The sequence below is a fragment of the Castor canadensis genome, chromosome 11, assembly GCF_047511655.1.
Source record: "Castor canadensis chromosome 11, mCasCan1.hap1v2, whole genome shotgun sequence".
Classification (NCBI taxonomy): Eukaryota; Metazoa; Chordata; class Mammalia; order Rodentia; family Castoridae; genus Castor; species Castor canadensis.
In genome coordinates, this window is record NC_133396.1 from 37,786,609 (window position 1) to 37,809,455 (window position 22,847).

The 22,847-nt window shown below is 44.9% G+C and overlaps 1 protein-coding gene across 2 annotated transcripts in view; it reads right to left on the reverse strand.

Annotated features, from left to right (window-relative positions):
* Positions 1-11,674: 11,674 nt before the first annotated feature.
* Positions 11,675-22,847, reverse strand: part of Aatf (apoptosis antagonizing transcription factor) — a 99,998-nt gene continuing 88,825 nt past the window's right edge. For both annotated transcript variants that reach the window (XM_074046303.1, XM_020171095.2), the window contains one exon: positions 11,675-11,946. In XM_074046303.1, coding sequence (XP_073902404.1) covers positions 11,883-11,946 — 64 coding nt within the window. In that variant the 3' untranslated portion in view covers positions 11,675-11,882. The remainder of the gene's footprint in view (positions 11,947-22,847) is intronic.

Below are 22,847 nucleotides of genomic sequence, written 5' to 3' on the forward strand. Positions count from 1 at the left end.
ACAAGCTGGGCATAGGATGTAGAGAAGCCAGAACCTCACGTACTGGCTGGTGGGAATGTAGAGAGGCACTCCGGAAAAAAAGTTTGGTAATTTCTTTAAAAAGTGAGAGTAAGAGTTGATGGAGTGGCTCAGGTGGTAAGAGTGCCTGCCTCTTAAGCATGAGGCCCTGAGTTCAAACCCCAGTACTGCCAAAAAAAGGAAAAAGGTGAAAATAAACTATTAGCTTACATATCCAGCAATTCCATGTCTCTAGGTATGGAACCAAGAGAAATGAAATGTTCAACAAAGACTTGTTATTGTTGATACCAGCTTTATACATAATAGCCAAAATTCAGAAACAATCCATATATTTATCAATTTGATAACCCATAAAATGGAATACCAATCTGTAATGAAAAGGAATAAAGTACTAACATGAGCTGTAATAGATGAATCTTATGCTGAGTGAAAGATCTAGCCCAGCCACATCTTCCCCTTTGTGTGGCAGCCTGCAGGGGCCTGGTGGATCCACTGAGGGTGAGGGGCTTTGGAGACCTGCAAGCAACCTTCGCCGTAACAACACTCTGCTTACGATAACCAGGATTTTATTTCTGTGACCTCAAGTTCCAGCAGAGCCCTGTCCCACACTCTTCACAAGCTACAGCCCTGCCTCAGGTCCAGACAGAATCTACTACTCAGCATCCAACAGGACCATCAATAGCAGCCCAGCACAGACCCCTCTCCTGTCCAGACACTGACCACAGTGTGAAATTTGAGCTTGGCTCTCAAGAAGCTCCAAGAACAGTAGCCTTCTGCAGGTGTAACACCTCACACCCAACCCTCAGCACAACTGCCTAGGCTCAGACCAACCCAGGAGCAGGGCCATCTCTGCAGGCTTTGTGAGGAAGGTGCCTGGGCTGGGGTCTGGTCACCACTAGTCCTTGTGAGGAGTGACCCGGAACAAAGGTGACTTCCTTCCCATGGGCCATGGGCTCCAGGGCTCCATCCACCGTGGACAGCTCCACAGTGAAAGGACTGCATGTGCTCTGCTGCAGGGCTACTTCCCAAATCAAGTGCCCCAGGTCACTTCCTGGCACCTCAGAAATGCAGTGTGGGGAGGGAAACTCTCAACCCCACCAAGGCATCTAAACGTGTCCCTAAAATATCTGTCTGTAAATTACAGGGACAACTATGCTTTCAAAGGGAGAAGATCAAAGCGCTGTCATCTTTTAATTTAATCCTTTTGTTGCATCAGTGGTCTTACGAGGGATGAGAGAGATCAAAATAAAAATGGAAACAAACTGTATCTTTGTGGCTGTTGTGTTTTAGTCTTTTTTTCTCAATTTGGGCCATAAAATAGGTCAGCTCCATTACTGATCAGCCTTCCCACAAATATTTAAAACAAATTGAATTGCACACCCAATACCCATCACAATTACACCAGGCACAATAACTAAATTAGCAATTCAACAAAATAATTGGAAATGCGATTCTCTCTATTCCACCAGTCTCCCTCGAGGGTTCAGCCGATCTATGGGGGAAAACTCAGCTTTCCTAATTCTGCAGCTAATTAGAGACACACTTGTAAATGAAGTTGTTTGTCTTAAAGTTGAAATTCTCTTCTGGGGGTGAGGGAGAGGCAAGGAGAGAGGAGAAAGTCCTTCGCTCTGGAGCAAGTGTGTGGACAAACAGGTATAAAGAACCATGCTCAGGTTCTAATTCACAGCTATGTCTGCAATTAATAAAGCATCACTATTTTACCACCATTTTTCTGCAATGACGACTTCAGAAGAGCCAGCTTGGCTCACATCCTTGTAAATAAAGAGGCGCACACTTTTAATTGCACCTGAGACCAGCAGGCATGGCATGTAGGGGTTATGTTTTCAGAGAGTTAACAGAAAGAGTTGGACCACAGAATCAGACAGAGGCTGGTGATAAGGCAGTGTCGGCTACCACTAGCTCCACCTGGGCCCCCATTTGGGTCAGATAACAAGGGTTTTACCCTAAAAGGAAGCAAGAGGAGGTTTCCCTCCAAACAGACCCTCCTCTCCTGGGGACTGCTCAGAGGCGGGCCGCCATGCCAGCCCCAGCCAGAAACTCCCTTGGCCCACTTGCTCAGGCCACTCAGAGAAGCAATCTCAAGGCTTCAATTAGGCTGTCCTTGGCCTCTTTTTGTTCCTTCAGGACGGAAAATCTCTGTTTAATTATATAACGGAGAACTAGGGCTTACATTCGTTCCTTCTCACCTTCTTCCTCAAAGATTGAGATGTGACCTTAAAACACAAGCTCTTCATAGGGCTCTGAAGGCTGGAGGGGCCCAGCCATAGAGGACTTACTCCCCAGGCTGCCCTCGACCTGTCCTGCCTTCATGCAGAGTGTGCAAGTGGATATACACGCACATGCACGTGCACACACATACACCTGGGGCCTATCTCCCGCCGGGAACAAAGCCCTAACCTCTCTGCGAGGTGAGCAGATCAAAGGGTGCTCCAGTCTGTGGAGCCTCAATTCCAAGATCTTTGGAGAACATCACAGCTCCTAGGTGGGGGTTCAGAGGCTGAGGCACCTGCCAACACGCAGATAAGTGGATTCAAAAGCACCTGCCCCTTTCTGCTTATCTTCTCCAACAATACCAACTGGAGTTATCACGTTTAAAGTGCTCCCCATTAGCCTTGCACTTGGCTCTTCAAACCAAGAGCAGTGTGCTACAACTTTAAAGGGCACAAAAGTCAAACCAGAAAATAATTGTACGGCATCAGGGAGTCTGTTCCCGCCTAATCCCTCAGGAGGGGTGCTGGGTTGCCCTGGACCACTGTGGGCACTAAGGCCCCACCACCTTCGCTTACCCCAGGTCTCAGGGCCAAAAAGTCATAGAGACAGGTCACACCAGCCACCTCGCAGGTCCAGAGCAGGGCCTGCTGCCCCGCAAGCTGGGACAGGCACAGGTGTGTGAAGGCTCTGGCCCCTCAGCCTTGGTGCAGCTGGACTCTCACCTCCCTCTCATCTGTAGACCATTTATCCCATTTTCAATTTTGGTGTTTTGCTCAGACTTCCAAAAAGTTGAGAAGTAGGCATATGGACCTGGGCTGTTCATTACAATAGGTGCCAGCCCCGCTGCAGGTGCTAAAAAGCCTCCTGGCTATATGAAATAGCAAAGAATGGCATGATGCTCATAATCCCATCATCCTAGATGTTCTGTCAAACAGCTCTGGTCCGGATGCCTTGGGCTACTCCTGGGGTTAGAAGAGGCAGCTCCTGGGCTCCCCAGACTTCCCCACAGGACAGAGGAAGGTGCTGGGCACAGGGGCAAAGGATCCAAGGGTGGGTGCTGCACTTTGGAAAACAGGAACTGCAGAGAATCAGGCTAACTGCTTTGTGTCCTGAGCCAGCAACACGTCCCTACTGACGCACCTGCATACCGAGTCTCTCAGAGCCAGAGGTGAGCGCCCCAAGATAAAGTGCCTAGAGCACGAGGACGACTGCCCTCCTCCCTCTCTGGGCTTTCACCTGGGCAGCCAGAACCTTGGCAAAGTGATGCCCAGCCTGAAGGTAGATCAGAGCCTGGGTCTCCAGGAGCACCAGCCAGGATGTGAGGCGCTTTGGTGAGACCCAAAGTTAGAGAATGCAGAGCGCTGTAGAAAAGGAGGGCTGAATCCATCCCAGAGACTGGGTCAGCTCCCAAAACAGCCAGGCCTCAGCCAGTGCCGCTCCGCTACTCAGTAGGTCAACCAGTAACTGACAAATGAACGCAATCAACCTCGTGGCACCTGCATGAAACCTGTCCACGAAGCTTCCTTTACCTAGAAACAGCTCCAGACAGAAGGTCCTTATGAAACAGGGTCAGCTGACCCTCATGCCCACTGAGGACACTGTGGTAAAAGGGCTACCTCTGGGCCACACCCTTGTAGGTGTGACTTCCAGTCCTGGATTCTTTCCACTTGTCCACCTTTCGGTCATAACTGTCCTCCACCTAGAGCACAGAAGCCATGCAGGGCTAACATGCCTCAAATCTAATAGCACCTGCAAGCGAGCCCCAAATAAACTGAGGAAGGGAATATGGCAGGAAAGAGGACGCAGCCAGCACCACGTGACCAGAGGCCAGGGGACTGAGCTCTTTGCCAATGCAGTCATGAGGCGGAAGCCGGTGGATGGCAGCTTTGTGTGTCACTGTCACAGTGTCTGTCCAGACTTAGATTCTTTTTCCACCCTATCAGTGATGCGGGATTGGCTTTCTTCCCCCTCCACATTCTTTTACATTTTCTCTCCAGAGAATTCAGTGTCCTTGACCTCAACAAATGAACTGAGAACCCTGAACCAGAGGAAATAAGCCAAGCCAACTTCTCAGTAATATAAATGCTGCTGAGGCAGTGATCCCAGTGGGGAGACCCCACACGATGGGCAGGAAAGGCGCGCTAAAGGAAATCTATAGATGTACAAGAGAAGAAAAGTTAGATAAGATACTCGCTGGACACTCCCACACGCCGCTGCAGACCACGGGCAGGAAATGGGGACTTTGTCAATAGAGCTGTCAGACAAATTGAATATGTACAAATCAGGAGGGTGAGATGGATCGCTTGAACTTAAAGAGAATTAGTTAATGAACTTACTGGCAATTATTTTTGAGATGTTATGAAGAAAGAGAAAGAGAAGACAGAAAATGAGGCAAATACGCTTAAAGACAGAAGAGATTCCTGTTGCCCCACTGAGTCCCTAGCACGCTGCCAAAGCACAAACAGGCACACACAGCAATCTGAAATGCAAACCCAGTAGCGGAGGCGCAGGAAAAGCCCCGGGCGGGAATGGTCTGTATGAAGTGGGGGCAGAACAGCCACCACAAAGTGGCATTGTCGTGGCATCACAGAGGCTGGGCTCGCTCCGTGCCCACAGCCTGGGGCTCCTTCCTGCTGCCCTCACGTCTCCTCCTCCAGCTTTGCTGAGGCATATGGCCACCTCATTGGTGAGCCTGGCCAGGGAGACCCGGATCTTGGCATTAACACATTCCATACACACAGGGACTGCTCCAGCCTGGGAGATGGTACCAAGGTTTCTAACAAATGTCACATTTGGATTAATTCTCTTTGGGTCAAATGGTAAGAGGTAAAGGCAGTAATCTTGGAGAGGCTGGAGCAATGCATGTGGAGACCAGGAAAACCAACCTCTAAAGGGGATTGTTTTCTTTGCCTTTCAATGTCTCATTTAGTTGGTCCTTGTTTTTTTTTAAATTTACACATAAAAGTGTATGTATTTATGGAGTAAGTGATGTTTCAATACCCATATACATTGTGTAACATTGAAATCAGGGTGAACTACCTGTCTCATGGTGACAGCATTCGCGTTCCTCTCCTCTAGCTTCTTAAAGTACACAGTATACCGTGGTACCTAGAATCACCAAAACTTCTTGCTCCCATCTAACTGTGAGCAAGCACCTGCTGACCGGCCTTTCTTAATCTCTCTCCTCCACTCTCTTCAGCCTCTCACCACCACCATTCTCCTCTCAACTTCTATGAAATCAACTTTTTTAGATTCCACATGAGCGAGATCACATGGTACTTGTCTTTCTGCATCTGACATTTCACTTAATAATCTCCAGCCCCATTCATGTTGTCACAAATGATAGGATTTTGTCCTTTTCATGACAGAATAGCATTCCACTGTGTGTAATCATCGGCTGATGGACACTTAGGCTGGTTGTGTCTCGGGACTTGTGAGCAGTGCTGCAGTAAACACAGGAGCACAGTTGCTGGTGCCCCACACGGCTACTTCCTTTGAATATTTACTCAGGAGCAAAATGACTAGATCAGATGGCAGTTCTAGTTTGTTTTATTTTTTGTGGCTCTGGGGTTTGCACTCAGAGCCCTGTGCTTGCTAGGCAGCACTCTGCCACTTGAGCCATGCCCCAGCCCGGCAGTTCTATTTTTAATTTTTTGAGAAATCTCCATACTGTTTTCCACAATGACTACACTAATTCACATCTCTGCTAATAGCGTAGAAGGATGTCCCTTCTCCAATCCTCACCAGCACTTTTTGTCTTTTCAATAGTCCTTCTAACTGGACTGAGGCACTGCTTCATTGTGGTTTTGATTGGCATTTCCTTGATGATTAGTGACATTGAACATTTTTTCATAGATCTGAGCCAGGTGCCGGTGGCTCACGCCTGTAATCCTAGATACTTGGGAGTCAGAGATTAGGAGGATCATGGTTCGAGGCCAGTCTGGGCAAATAGTTAACAAGATCTTATCTTGAAAATACCCAATACTGGTGGAATGGCTCAAGTGGTAGAGCACCTGCCTAGCAAGCATGAAGTGCTAAGTTCAAACCCCAGTACTGCCAGAAAAACAAAATCAGAGCAAAATGGACTGGAGGTTTGGTTCAAGCAACAGAGTGCCTGCTTTGCATGCTCAAAGCCCTGAGTTCAAACCCTAGTCATACCAAAAAAAAAAAAAAAAAAAAAAACACGTGTCTGTTGACTGTCTCCTTTTCATAAGTATCTTATCATAAGATGTATTGCCCCCCTCCACCTTGTTTTGAGCTGGGAATCAAACCCAGGGTCTTACACATGCTAAGCACACGCTCTACCACTGAGCCACACCTTCAGTCTATAGTCCAACGTTTATTAATTTTTTAAAAATTTTGAGACAGGATCTCTTGGTAGCCCAGTCTGGCCTCAAGCTCTCAATCCTGCCCCAGCCACCTAAGTGCTGGGATTACAGGCATGTACCATCCATTTTAATCTATTATTATTGCTGTCGAGGTGAGTTCCTTCTATAGCGAGGCTGTTAGCCCCTTGTTGGATGTACAGTTTGCAAATATTCTCCCCCACTCTGAAGGCTGTCTCTTTTGCTCTGCTGATTGTTTCCTTTGCTGTTCTATTTTGCTTTTGTGTCCTGTACTTTTGGGATCTTATCCAGAAATCTCCTGCACATTCCAATGCCTTGCAGCAATCCCCCTGTATTTTCTTCTCTCTAGTAGGGAAACTATTTTTCCTAACCCAGAGAGACAGTGTCTGCTGGGCTGGGTGCAGCTGGCTGTCCCTGGTGGCTTCTACTGACACTCAGCTCTCCAAATGATGCTTGGTAAAGGGGTCTTGGATCGGGTCCCTGGAGAGCAATGCTTACACACCAAAAACAATGCAGAGCAGCTGGAGGAACTCCAGGTCCTACAAGTGAGGGAACCCCTCCTAGGCGAGCCCAGCCGGGAAGACCCTGAAGGCAGCACAGCGTGGAAACACGAGGGGAGGGGAGAACAAACCAGAAGAAAGTGGAGAGGAAGATGGTGGTGTCACCTTCTATTTATCCATCTTTAGTGGGGTATCTCAAAGTGCATCCCTGGTGGCACTTTAATTCCCCCACAGGAGGACCTGATTTGAAGGGTTACCCTGTGGAGCAAGAAATCAACTCCAGGTGGAGGTCCTTTCTGCTTCCCAACACCCTATGCCACAAACGGCCCAGCCTAGGCAAGTGTGGAGACCAGGACCCCAAAACAAGCCTTGATGTGTATACCAGGCTCTCAGAAATATTTAGACTCTGCCACTCGGTTCATTTTCTCCATGAAAAACAAGCTTTAAAAATAAACAAGCTTTATGCACAAATGCTTCCCAGGGCCTTCTGCACACCAAGCCACACCCCCAAGCCCTGGTTATATCGCTGGTTTTAAGAGGGTAACTCTTATATTTCAAGCAACCCTAAAGTAAAAACCAAGTCTTGGGGATGGGGCGTAGCTCAGTGGTAAAGCACTTTTGTTTGCAGCATGCATGAAGTGCAGGTTTCACCCCCAGCACCACACTCAAAAACCATCCTAACTGATAGCTGGCATCTCCACCACCAAGAACCCCCAAAAACCCCCAAGGCTGTTCCAGTATGAGGTCCTACACATGGAGAGGATGGTGAAGAACTGAGGCAAAAATAATGGAAGTGTCCCTTCTTCTTTCCCTTCCCCCGTCCCTTTTTTTTTGACAGTCTTGCTATGTAGCCCAGGCTAGCCTCAAACTCACACTCTTCTGCCTCTGCTTCCTGAGTACTGGGATTACAGGTGTGTACTACCACACCTGACTTGAGAAATGGTTATGGCTGGGTGTTGGGATTATAGCTGTCTTCTTTTTGTTCCTTTTACTTTTCTATATATACATATATATTTTTTAACTCAGGGAATCCCATTTGCTAGGCAATGCTCCACCACTTGAGCCACAACCCCAGTCCCTTTTGCTTTTAGTTGTTTTTCAGATAGGAGCTCATGGTTTTTCATGGGACCAATCTCAAACCTTGAACCTCCTACCTCTGCCTCTTCAGTAACTGGGATTACAGGCATATGCCACCACACCTGGCTTGTTTTTGAGTAGGGTCTCATTGACTTTTTGCCTGAGCTGGCCTCAAACCTCAATCCTCCTGTCTCTGCCTCCTAAGTAGCTGGGATTATAGGCATATACCACCATGCCCAGTCCCTTTGTAATTAAGGTAAAAATAAAATAAGGCAAGAAACCAGCTTTACTATCTTGTCTATCCTGCAGGGAATGGTGGTGCAGACCTTGGCTGGGTGAGATGCTGCCCGCTGCCTCTGGTGGCCAGCTCCCTGCCTCCCGGCCCTGGTAGATCTTCAAGGTCTATGGTGTATAAGTGTAGTGTGTGAAGCAATCAGCTAGGCAAAAATAAAATCAGCATACTCCACACAAAAGAGAGGAATGCTTCAGTCAACACTGAAAAAGGGCTCAGGATTGAAACTCTTGATAACTTCTCAACTCATTTAAAAATCAGCATTAGCTACCAAAATGTAAAGTATTAATTTTATTAAAATGCAAATCAATCAACTAATCTGTCTTTCTAGTAACAGTTGAGTTGCAGTGTCCGTGTCAATTAAAATAGTTTCCAATTTATCCTTGGCTGGAAGGAGGGTAGTCTTCTGCATTTTAAAATGCAAGAGTTCCTTTAGTGGAAATTTTGTCAATTCTTCTTTTTCATCTGTCTGTTCTTAACTCATTTTAATTAAGCTTGCTGAACTCCAAATATTTTAAGTACCTGTTTAAACCTTTTTCCTCATCAGACAGAGTGACCTCCATTTTTCCTGATTAGCATCAGGCTCCTAGAAAGTTCAATATAAAGGAGTTCCTTCCCCGTCGTTCTTCTCAGGGCTAGCTGGATCCTTAGGCGAGATGGGCAGGATTGGACATTATGTATCTTAAATAAGTGATCATTTTGAAAGAGCCAATGTAGGGATTGATCTTTTGGGAACCTGGGGACAAACTGGAGATTAAGCATTTCCCCAACAGTCAATATCAAGAGGTAACTGCTAAGGCAAAATCAACCACAGCCACAAAATCCCACCGAGGCCCAATGAATGCAAGCTGAACACTCAGCCCTATCTGCCCCACCTGAGCTAAGAGCTCAGGACTTCATGTGGCATCCAGCCTCTCAGTGCCATGCAGTAGTCCCCAAACACCAAGTCAATGGCGTATGGAATCCCTCTGTGGGAATGCCTGTTATTGGGTTTTGACATTTTAAAACATCAAAACCTGACTGTAAAGATGACAAGTCACTAGCTATAACTTGTCTGGATTCAGCATTTCCTCTTTTATTCCATCACTCAATAAGAACTGGGACAAGGGCCAGTGAGACGGTCAGCTGTATGCTGGTCCAATGGGGCTGCATTACTTATGCAAGATCATCTCCATCGCACAGTGACCACGGCAGGCCACTAAACCCCCCCATGTGGGGTTAATTTCCAGCTTTTGACCTGTGGGTGAAAAACAAGTGAATCATCTCTTCCTACTAGATTTACACCAGAGCTAATCGCAATAAAGTGATTTAAGAACGGGAAGAGCAGAAAAGGACCTGGGAGAATCTTTGTAAGTGAAAAAAGGAAGTAAAAACAAGTCAGAGATCTGTACTTAGTGACAAACAGGCAAATATCCCTGAATAACAAAGTCTCCTGCAAGAGCCCACTCACTCAGCCACGCTAAACCAGCAAGCACCCACCCAGCGCAGGACCCTCCCTAGAATCATTTCCTTTGTGATGTTCTCTAAAAATTAACCCAGGGCTTCCTGCATGTTTGGCAAGTGTTGTGACAGAGCTCAACCCCTAGCCCAAATGAATGTTATTTTAATTGAAAAGTCATAATTATATATATTTATTTAATTATGGGATAAAATGTTATGCTTTGATAAGTATATACAATATGGAATTATTAAACCAGGCAATTTAACAAATCTATCACTAAATCATTTGCTTATTTTTTGTGTGATGAGCCATTTGAAATTTATTCCCTATATTATTTTGATATACAATGTTATCAATTACAATCATCCTATTGTGCAAGATCTCAAAACTTACTCCCCCTGTCTAAAGACACTGTGTACCCTCTCACCAGTATCTCCCCATTCTCTCCTTCAGGTTCCTCCCCTCAGCCTCTGGTAACCATTATTCTACACTTTGCTTCTAGGTTCAACTTTTTTCCATCCCACTTACACATGAGACTGAGTGGTACTTGTCTTTCTGCCTGGCTTTTTTCACTTAGCATTATGTCCTCCAGGTTTATCCATGTTATCTCAAGTCAGAATTTTCCTCTTTGCTTAAGGCTGAGTAACATTTCATTGTGGATATATACTATGTTTTCTTTACCCATCCACCCATATAAGGAACTCAAACAACTCAACTGCAAAGGACCTGAACAGAAATTTCTCAAAAGAAGACACATGAATGGCCAACTCAGGCTCATTAAAAAATGCTGAAGATCACTAATCACCAGGGAAATGCAACTTGATAACACAACGAAGTATCACCTCACACCTGTTAAAATGGCCATTACCAAAAAGATGAAAGACAACAAGTGTTGGTAAAGATGTAGAGGAAAGGAAGCCCTTGCACACTGTTGCCACGTGGGAATGTAACTTAGTGCAGCCATAAAGAAAAACAGTAGGGAGTTTCCTCAAAAAACTGGGGGTATAGCTCAGTGGTAGAGCACTTGCTTAGCGTGTGTGGGGCTTCAGAAGCATATGCACGTGTGCGTGCACACTTGTGCACGAGGCCTCAACACATGCACGTGTGCTTGTGCGTGAGTGCGCACACACAAAATAAAAATAGAACTACTATGTCACCTAGCCACCCCCTTCTAGGTATGCATTCAAAGGACTGGAAATCAGGATGTTCAAGGAATAGCTGCCCCCATGGCCACTGCAACAGTGTTCACAACAGCCCAAATGCGGAAACAACCTAAGCTTCCATTAGTGGATGGATGGACAAAGAAAACGTGAACGCTTGTATTGTGTGAGGAGGCATTGTAACTACAAAACAAAAACCTCCCAGCTGGTGTGGTGGCTCATGCCTGTAATCCTAGCTACTTGGGAAGCAGAGATACGGAGGATCCCAGTTTGAGGACAGCCCAGACAAAAAGTTCACAAGACTCCATCTCAACCAATAAAGGCTGGGTGTGGTGTCACACACCTGTCACCCCAGCTGCATATAAAGGAGGATCATCAGTCTGGGCATAAATAGCAAGACCCAACTTGAAAAACAACTAAAGCAAAAAGGGCTGTGGTGTGGCTCAAGTGGTAGAGCACCTGCCTGACAAGTGCAAAGCCCTGAATTCAACCCCCAGAACCAGGCTAGAGGCCCTGAGTTCAAATCCCAGTACCACAATAAATAAAACAAAAACCTATCCCAACAAATATGTCAACCTGCTCCAGATGCAAACCAGAAATCACACGTGGAAGTGACAATCCTTTTTATTTGCGATGGTTAAAGGACTTGGGAGGCATGTGCTCCATCTACTAGGTACATGTTCCAAACCAGGGCACCTCCACGGATGTCCTGGGAGCTAGATTCCACTGCATCCATCTGGACCAGCAGCCAGGAGGTTCTGGTGGCTGCTGTTGGGAAGCCCGGTCTCAGGCCTGCAGCAAGAGGCACAGGTGATGTCAATCCCCATGACCTGCAACAGGAAGGCTGAGCTGGCCGAAAAGAGATCGATACAGCTCTGTCCTAGAAGACAAACAAAACAAATTGGTTAACACATTGGTTAACTTCTCAAGGTTAAAAAGAAACTAAGAAGCTGGAAAACACCCTCCTTTGTTTCTTCAATTGAAAACACAGCCATATAATTAAAAAATGCATTTCACAGTTCTTATTCACAAATGCAAGGGGAGGAAGAAACTGAGAAGCAGCCAATCAAACAGTAGAATATGTAAATAGTCCAGGGTGGCTGGACACCCTGTCTCTAGGGAATGAATTTTCTATAAGTTTGCCCTTTACAGACAGGCTCTTCAAGTAAGAAAACAAGATTGAATATTTTAATAGGATGTATGAGACTGCCATGCGATGAGGAGGATTCAATCAGACATGGGATGTAGGGGGATATAATTTAGTTTTCATACATTTTCTTGGACTTGGCAGTACTTGAAAACAATAAAAATGACCCAGCAACAAGATTCCAATTACTATCACATGTGCAGTTGTTCAGGAGTAGAACCAGGGTTTTTCCCCACTCCCAGCCCCATTTCCTCTAGTCTCAGTCTAATAAGTAATTTGATTGGCTACTTTATTTCTAAAGTTGGGTTTTGACATTAAAAAAACATCCTGACATGGCAGTGTCTTGGGTCCCTGAAAATATGGTAAATTATCACATCCAACCCCTGTCCCTGTTCTTAAGTGTAACACACACACACACACACACACACACACACACACACACACACACATCCCTGGCCAAAGCATCTGTCGAGGCCTGGAAAATCTCAAAGGGGACGTGGCGGGGGGTGTCCTGTTGCAGAGTCAGAAGCTCCAAAACACTGTCCCCTGTAGCTATGGAGTACAACTTCTCTGCAGATAGGAGGAGTCTCACAATTCCAAGCAGGACAGCCCGTCAGCTGTAAGACCCAGCAGAGACCAAGTGAGATGGCCCTGGGAACATGGCCCACTGAAGCAGGTGGTCCATGTCTCCCTCTGTATATAGGTCCAGCCACTGCTATTAGGAAAACAGGCTTTGGGGTGTGCTCTTGCTGTCTGACAACTGGCATTGCAAACCCAACAAAACAAAAACCCTATCTTCCCAACAATGATCTCAGTTCAGCAAAACTCAAAAAATTATTACTCTTTTTTTGAAGTCACCCTGCTATAGTCATAGAAAGGAACAGAAGTACTATAATTAGAAAACCTAGCAACAAGAATAGTGTATCAAAGCTTTAAAAAGGTAAAAACTGAAAATCTTAAACCACAGAAGTGTAAAGTAGCTTTGTCATATTGGGGACCACAGGGCAAGTAGGGAAGTGTGGATCAGAAAACAATGGCTCTCCAGTTTTATTGCAGGAATTTTATTGCTTAGGTGGTTAGCCTGAGCCCTCACCCTACCAACCAGCCCTGAGGCCTATAGATAAGAGATGGCTCACACAGAGCTCCCTACCTCTTTTGTTCCCCTGCTGTACACATCTGTGTGCCTTGACCTCAACCAGCCCAGTCACATAAAACAGAAGGACGGCAGCTCAGTCCAAGAGCAAATGAGAGCAGGTGGCCTCCTTCCCTTCCAAATTACCAGCTCCATCACAAGAAAAGCAGCCATGCTCTGCCCAGTCTTTACTGCACCACACTATGGCCTGCCTACTGGCCATTTCAACAACCAAAATCTAAATGGCATAAAGGGGAGAGCTGCCATCACAAAAAGGACAGCATGACTTTAAGACGATGCTGGCTGATGAGAGGGAGATGTGAGGCACAGTGCTATTAGCTTTCCCAGTCTTGCTCAGCTGTGCTCGTCTGCACCAGAGCCATCATTACTCCTGAGCAAATACTTCCACTCTGTGCCACAATAGTAGGGCAGTGCTTGGGCCACAGGCAGCAGTTACTGTCCGCAGCAGGGTTCCCATGTCAGAAGCAGAGTGAAATACTGAGCCTGTGTTTTGACAGAGCATCATTCCACACTCAGGGGCGCAAAGCAGTCACTCATGGCAAAGCCACCTGGGAAGCTAAGTGGTCTGGGGTCTTAAAATATTGGAGTAGGGGAGACAAATCATGGATAAGGGATTATTTCAATCTAAAAATCCCAGGCATCTCAACTTGATGTCTTCCTCATGCACTATCCCCGGCCAGGGGTGCCTGCAAGGCATGCAGTCCCCGCCAAATATCCCCGGCCAGGGGTGCCTGCAAGGCATGCAGTCCCCACCAACCATTTCAGATGGCACCATCTCTTCCCAGTAACAGGGTGACAGCCTCACACTGCCTCTCCTGCTCTTCTCCTCTGCTCTCTTCTCTGCTCTTAGCTGCAGCTCTTGAGTCAGACCAAGCAGACCTTCCTTGGGCCCAGGAATGCCACCAGGACCCAGGTCCCCCACCAAACCCTTCTCTTTATGACCAGAGATGCAGCACTGCTGGACTTTGCACTCATAAGTGACCCTGGCACAGCTAGAGGGCTCAGCCATGGAGCCCTAGAAGAATTTCACAAAACCCTCCATCCCCCTCACACATTTTTAAGCTACATAAAGTTTTTCACAGTAAATTTAAATAGTCACAAAGGATACAATTATCAGGATGTTGTGAATATTAACTTTTAAAATAAAACTCTTCCAACCCTTTTGTAAGTGTACCCAGTGAAATCTCTATGCCACACTGGTTCAAAGCCCATTATCATTCATTTATATAACACACAATCTCTTTACTTTGGGAATTTTACAGTATCTTTTTCTTTCTAAACTTATTTCCATTTGACTTTTCCCTACAGATTTTTGTTCTAATATTTGCTTTATGCTTGAATGTCTTTTTTTGATCACCCCATTATACTTCTCAGGCCCCCAAAACAGTATGTAAATGGATCATTTCTGAAAATTTTCCAATTTAAAAAAGAGCAATGAAAATATTTTAATTTCTTGAGACAATAAATCTTTAGGTGATTAAATACGTTCTTCTGGCTTGGGCTATCATTATAATTATGATTAGGATACAGTGATGTACACAATAATGCCAATATAAATGTTTTGTAACTTTAGTGAAGTCTAGTATAAGCAAGTAAAATGTCATTGGAAATTCATCTCTTCATGATATGGATGAGGGAAAACTCTGTTCTTGGATCTATTGATGAATATTATTTTCTGCTACAACAAAAGAGGGTTCAGCACCAATTCTATTCTTTTTAATATGTACTTATAGGTACACATTGAGAAACCTGTCACATAAACAAGTAGATAAGAAGAGAATTTTGTCACTTGATTCTTTTCACTCTTTCTGAATTATATGGCAAAACAAAATCATATAATAAGCTACCACCTAAAGTTACTTTTAATGATATATCAGCTTACAACCCAACTCAATGTTCTTCTGCAATTTGGTTGAAAATGAAGATCTGGCCAGGCATGGTGGCATATGCCTATAAACCCAGCAGTGCAGAGACTGAGGCAGAAGGATCGAGAATTCCTGACCTAAAAAACAACAACAAAAACAACAAACACCTGAAAAAAGAAAAATAAAAACCTGGAAGCCATTTGACCTGTAGGAGATGTTTTAATCCAGACCTTGGGCATTTCCTTTCTCAATTTCTGCACCCTTATTTCCAAATGGCCTAGTGCCCAGTGGCCTACAGGTCTTCACTGCAGGGTGAGTCTATTGCACACCAGAGACAGTTCCCATGAGGTTTTGTGTCAAAAGGCCAAACATGAAAAGCCAGCAAAGAGAGACATGCTCCTCCTGCACAGGTGTGCTCCATACTGGGAAGTGACTCCTTCAAACTCAGTGTCTACTTTCTGCTTGGAAATTCTTCCATACCCAGTATGAAGATGGAGGCATAGGGAGCGCAGCACTTTTCCCAAACCCAGAGAGTGCTAGATCTGTTGTCAATTGAGGAGAGTTCAAACATCTGAAAAGAAGTAAATCGCATCCAAATCCCTTATCTCATCCCAAAGAAAACAATTTTTTGGAAAATGAGGCAACCAAATAGTGCAGGGGCCAGTCAGAAGGCTTCTGGCAGGAGCCAGGAGCACCTCCCCCTGCAGCATCATTCCCAACCAAGACTGGATGCAATACCAGTGCTGAGGGGCTCAACTCTCAATCCTCCAGGTTAACCTTGTCTCCCTCTGGCTCTCCAGGGTAAATGTGGAGTGTAATACTCGTGGTCTCTTAAGACTACGCATAATGAACTTTGTGTTTTTTTAATATGTAATTCCTGCTCCCCATCACATTAAGAATCAAGATTTGAATCACAGATCGGAAATGCCTCTCCTGCTTTATCTCCACACTTTCGTTCTCAATGGCCAGTGGGAATGTCCACTGGAGAAATGTATTAATGTCAGTATCATGCAGGAGAATAAGCGACAGAGTAATTAACAGGACTTGGACCTAAGGTAGAAGGTCGATAGCAGGGGCTCTTCCTCGAATTAAAATTTAACTTACCCTTTATTGCAACCTACAAAAGCAAGTAATGAGCACTAACATTTTTATTTCTTTTAAACTGTCATTTAGGCTGTAGAGGGGATAATTACCTATCTCTAGTGTAGTAAGGTTTTATAACCCTTAGTGAGGCATTTTCTAATTTAATATTTTTACTATATTATCATAAAACCTGTTTCTGGAAAAAAATGATCATGGATTAGCAGCCATTTTCCATAAAGACAGAATGTGTGTGTATGTACATGTGTGTGTGAGGATTCGGCTTATTGTGTAAATCTTCTGAAGAGATTCAGAAGGATACCGGCTACTGTAGTTGTGAGATGTAAGCACTTCAGTGGTGGGTGAGGTCTTACACAGCTCTTACACATGTGAAATGAGGGTACATGTGTATAATAACATAGTCCCCAAACAGATGCATGGGCCCAAATATGTCCCCTTAAGTTCCATGCACGTGGTCCTCATGGGACTGCAACATAGATGACCGTCTTTCATGGTGTTATTTGGGCAAACAGTTACAGAGGAGCATTTTTAAATTTTTTTTGTTTTGTTTTTTTGTGGTACTGGGCTTGAACTCAGGGCCTACAACTTGAGCCACTCTACCAGCCCTTTTTGTGCTAGGTATTTTTGAGAAAGGGTGCCGTGAACTATTTGCCTGGGCTGGCTTCAAACCACAATCCTCCTGATCTCTGCCTCCTGAGTAGCTAGGATAACAGGTGTGAGCTACTGGTGCCTGGCACAAAGGAGCATACTAAACCTGCAAATGATCTGTGTGGGGCTTTCAATTTGCTAAGTCAGTAGCTTGCAGCATCAGGGACTGAAGGAATTCCACCATCTGCTCTCTGGAAGACTGTGCTGCTCCTACTCTGGCCCAGAAACCCGAAGCTCTGAGACATCTTCTGAGCTGTTTCACCTGCTCACTCCTGTGGCTAGGGTGGGTAGACAGCACAAAAAAAACTGCCATTCCACCACTCCCTAAAGAAGCTAGTACAGCTTTCCAGAGTAGACACAGTATCTAAAAGCAAATAACGCATGCCAGTTTCCAAAGTGCCAGCTGAGACAATAATGCTATTCTCCTGACTAGAATTATGTACATATCTGAGTTGGGCGTGATAGTGCACATCTGTGATCCCAGCACTCGGGAGGCTGAAGCAGGAGGATCAGGAGTTCAAGGCCAGCCTGGACTACATACTGAGACTCTGTCTCAAAAACAAAACAAGAAGGTTATCTATATAATTTTTCCTTGATTAGCTTGAAATTGTTTACTTGTTGCTTTACAGAGAAGAGGGTGTATCCCTAATACACAACCCACATCCAGAATGCATCCTGGCCCTCCCTTGCTTTCTGTTCTCTACTTCTCCAGCATGCGACAGGACTTTGCACTGCACAGGACAGTGCTGTGGCATTTGTTTCTGCCTGCACCTAACCTCTACACATACATTTAAGAACCAAGGGAGACTGACAGCACACAAAGACAAAGTCAGACTAAGGGGTCTACTTCTACCAGTGCTCCTGTCTAGTGAAGTCCATATCAACCCCAAAACCTTTTGAGGAGGCTCAGTTATAGACAAGGCTGGTGCATAAATTCACATGTGTGTCTGTGCTGCACTGACCATACCTGCATTTACTGATGACAGATTTGTGCTTTCAGACAGTATTGGTGATGTCACTAGTGCCCCCTTTCCTCACGTCTGTGTTTAAAGGTAATTTACTTAGTGCCGTGGAAGTTCGAATTAGATGCTTATGGTCCCTGACCTCAAAATGCCACACACAGGTATGATAAATTGACAAGAAATGTTTGAATGCCCACTTGTACTGCATTAGTGAGGGCTGAAAGTACACAGCCACAGTCAATCTGTCTGGGATAGCCCACTCCATTTAGACAGACACAATGGACATAATTTTGTCCTTCTGTACTCACTCCCAGGAGAGTTAAACTTAGGGCCCCAGGTGTTCTATCACTGAGCTATATCCAGGCCCTACTGTCTATATCTATCTCTACCTTCACAAAGTTCCACTCTCTTCTGTTCTGCCTACTAACATACCCAGGTATTCCAAATATCTACTGAAAAACGTAAATTATCACTTGACACAAACAAAACTGCAAACAGCACCAAACAAGGGGCTCTTTCAACCACCAGAAACCAAGTGGCCAAAAGGCAAAGTTTGGCCACTGTTCCACTATCCTTATAGAGATGCTTGAAGACCATAAGACAGCAGCTTTCCTTTGTTCAATCCTCAAACGGGAACAGAAAACTTAGTGACAACACCAAAAAACAGCAAATCATCTGTGGATGGCTTATAGCACAGTATATAGTAAGTGTGCAGGGCTGCAACCTTGACTCAGAGCTGGTTCTGATCCTGGCTCAGATCCATGGCCTATGGTGAATTCCTTAGCCACTGGATCCCTGCCTCCTCAGCAGTATAATGTAAAAAAAAGTATACATACTGTTTTTACAGCAACAAGCCATATCCCCACTGCATAAACAGCACAATCATCTATGATGCCACAAACAGAATGAAACATAGCAGCCAACACACTAAGCCCAGGGACTCTGAATGTCTTGTGGTTGGCTCCCAGTAACACAAGAAACTAAAGGGTGCCTTCTTTTATCTTTTGTTCCTTTTGTTTCTCTGACCCACATCATCCTGCTCTGTATCAGTGACTTTATGAGTGAGGAAAGGTGGTGAAAATGTCCGTCTCTATGACCTACGGGAGAAATATATTGATGGAAAGAGCAGGCAAGTGCCCTGTGCTCTTTGGGGTATGTGGTAGAGGACAACTGAATCACGTTTCAGGACTAGGATCACAGCAGAATGCAGATTCTCAAGAGAACCAGTGCTGTTGGGAAGGCCATCCACGAGCAGAGACAAATGCAGCTCTTAGAGTAAGTCAGAGTGACACGCAAAAGGCAGAAGGGAGGAAAGATTAGGATTCCTGACTGCAGCCAAGGAGAGATCAGTATAGAACTCTCTCTTTCTCTCCTCCCAAGTCCCCAAAAACAAAAAAGTGGAACACAGCCTTCTTTTTTGAAATCTCACCTCAGCCCATACCACAAACCAAACCAGAACTGAATAAAAACATACATACAAAAGAAGCACAAAGGAGGTAAACAGAAAAGAAACCATCTCTCTCTGACAACATACTTTCTAACAGGATCAAGTTAGCAAAGTGGCAAACAGTGATCAGAGAATACCTTCCTGTATCACTAATTACCTTAATCTGGATACAAGGCAAGTCGTCTCCAGTAAGACCACCAAATTCTTGGGAATGTTTGAAGATAGCAAACCACAGCTGACAGAATCTGCCACAAGATGGCAGTATACGACTCATTTCTAAATGAGTCCAAGCAACTGGCTTGGGAGCAACTGAGCCCATAAATTACGGGGTATGTCTGCTCTCATCACCATTCTCCAGGGGCTTGAAGGAGACTTGAGAAGATCTGTTCCAATGTGCTCTTTTGGTCAGGTCAGAACTAGGTCCTTCAAACCTCTGCAAATGCTTTTAGTTCTATAGCTTTAAATTATAGATGGTGACATGTGGCCTCTGGCCTGTCTCCTAAAGATCAGACAGGCTTGAGATTTATAAATGTTCCAAGAAGCAGGTTCAGGCCCCAAACAAAGGAACTGAAAGGATGGGGAGAAGGAAAGAGAGGAAGAAGGAATGGGTGGGATGGGAACTAGGGTTAAATTGGTAAGGGTTTTCTTCTCATTTATCAGTTACAAATTCATTCCACTTAACAAACAAAGAAAAATGTGTGAAACTTCCCCCACTTCTGTCACTAACTTTAAGCCTTTCAGGTTCTATAAAAAAAAAAAAAAATTACCTTAGTAGACTTGTAAAAAAAAAAAGGGGGGGGGTGACAAAAGCCACTCTCCAACAACAGGGATGCTGCTCCTTTCCTCTGCATTAATATTCCATATTCCTGGGACATTTTCCACTTTCTCAGTTTGACTGCTTTGAAACAGATTTGATGCAAGAGAAGACAAATGGCCTCACAAAGGAAAGACGACAAATCATCTCACTGTTTTTAGTAGGGTTTTCTCTTTATTTTTATTTATTTGTATTTTGGAGCCAGGCACAGAGCTCTCTGCCTTGCTGGAGATGTTTAATATTAACGTCAGACCACCTCGATCCTGGCAATAGAGTTGGCCAGTGTTGTGTTTATGGTTTTGTGACTTCTGGCTTCAGGAAGATGAAGCTCCTTGTTCAAACAGCAGCCCCTCTAACAGCTCCTGTTAAAAGCCAGGGGATGCTTCAATGCTTGAACGTGAATCACTTCCTCCAGTGGCAGACAGGGAAGGGGAAATGATACCCACTTATACTGGTATCTGCACCAGGACTGCCACCCAGCAACCCAGGGCCTGCACAGGATGCATCTTTAGCTCTACTGAATCTCAACTTTCAGGGGGTCAAAACATGCAGAAAGTAGCGTGGGTGTTCATCATCAACTCAGAAACTCAGCTGGGCACTCTGCTATTACTTTGGTAAGAAGTTGGAGGATTTATTTTGCTTAGAAGTCCAGTTCAATCCAAATACAAAAGTAGCAACTACTAGAGCAGACAAACACAAAGTAGCAATGCCGAGTGGACAGAAGGACTACTGGGTGACAGGAGCAAGCATGTCCCCCTTGCTGCTCAGTTGTTCTCCACTTTCCTGGCTGGTTCAGTGAGTATGTATTCTGCCTCTCTTCCACCCTCCTTGTCTTTTTATTGCCCTTCTTCATCATTTGGCTGCTTGCCCTTCACCCCCTCAGCCCCCTACCTCTAAGCCCCAGTCTCAACACCATGCCCTGGCAATTCCTGCCTAGTTGCCTGTTCTTGGTTCTGACCTGTGTGTGCAAGACGCCACAGCCAGAGTCTTTGCTCCCACACCGTCCTGGGCCACTCCGACCCACTCGAAATAAAACTGTACCCACTCTAAGCCTTGCAAGCCTGTTCTGTCATCTAAACTGCCATTTCTGTTAATAATGGCAACCAAATTCTGCTACTCATGTCCCACACTTAACAGTAATGAGTTGGTTGTAACCAAGTTTCCGATATCAATACCTCATTTTCTAATTAAACAACTAAGTCCAACTTGAGTCAGTTTACTCTTACAGCAACTGAAAAAATGTAAACTGCTGCCTCCATGTGTTTTGGTTTCTAATGGTGTCCTTCAGGAGAGGAATCTGGAAACAGTTTGCTGGTCACTTGGCAAGTAAGCCTTCTTTAGAGGAAGGTACAAGGACCCAGAGCCACTTCACCTTTACACAGGACCATCTCTCCCACTCCAATTTCACGAGTCCCTGCAGTCAGCAGTTTGATGGCCTCAGCTGCTTATATGGCTGGCTTTAAAAAGGCTGATTGCCAAAAGTGCAAAATGAGTAGTTCACAATTCTTCCCCTGGAAGCTGGTGCGTCTGTTGTGCCTCCCCTTGTAGGATCGAGCAGTGGAAGAGGCAGCAGAATGCTACCAAGTGTGTGTATGAGAAAATGTGTATTGATCTCTTCTTTCTTATAAGGAGCACAAAGCACTGAAGAACAATTGCTTGTCTCTGCAGCATTTCACATTCCACACAAGAAACAAAGACCCAGCCCCCACAGCCCCTGCAAAGCAGAAGGGAAAAGTCTCCTGGGTGTCAAGGCCACCACTGCTGTACAGGCCCACTACTGGGCCATTTCACTTGCTTCTGCTCAAGTAATTTCCCTCTTGGGCTGATGTTTCCTCATCTATATTGGAGAAGAAAAAGCCTTCAGTCTTATTTACTTTTTAAGTGGAGTTGCCCAGAGGGTAAAAGAGTTAATGTTGATAAAGTGTTCTGCTCCCCAGAGAGACATGGATAAAACACAAGGTGTGGTTATGGCTCATTCAAGACCTCATTTCCCAGGTAGTCAGTAATAGCTTCCCATTACAGATGCTTTCCAGCAACTGGAACTGAAGAACAATGAGGTAATGCCCTTTATTTACATATCCTTTCTTGGTCTGACACTTAATACCAACACTAAAAGGTAATCAGATTTTATTATGTCTTGTTAGTGCACATACAGAATGCATTCCAGGACTGTTTTCTTCTTAAAAAAAAAATTTGTGAAAGCCGTCCAAAACTCTGACCTAAAGCTGTAACTGGTTATCACAAAGTCCTCTCTGCATTCTCCACATTTCCACAGTAACCAGTAATTTGTAGGAGGGCCACAAGAAACCAAGCCTGGTGCAAATATCATAGCAAAGATGGCCAGGAGAAAAACCAACTACAGAATATGAAGTTCAGAGAAGTGATGGAAAATAAAGAATGTTCTCAGAAGATCTTTCCCCATGGTTCATCCAAGTAAAAAATGACCTCAAAAACCCTCTAAGCAAAGGTCCAGGAATGAGAAATTCCAAAACCAGACCCTTCATTTCTGGTGCTTTTCCAACATGGCCCTGAGCTACCCACAAAATAAGGAGCTGGCCCTCTAGCTGTGCAATGTTCTAGAATGGAGGCACATACCACAAATAATTAGGAAGTAACCTGGTGGTGAATGCTACATATAATATGG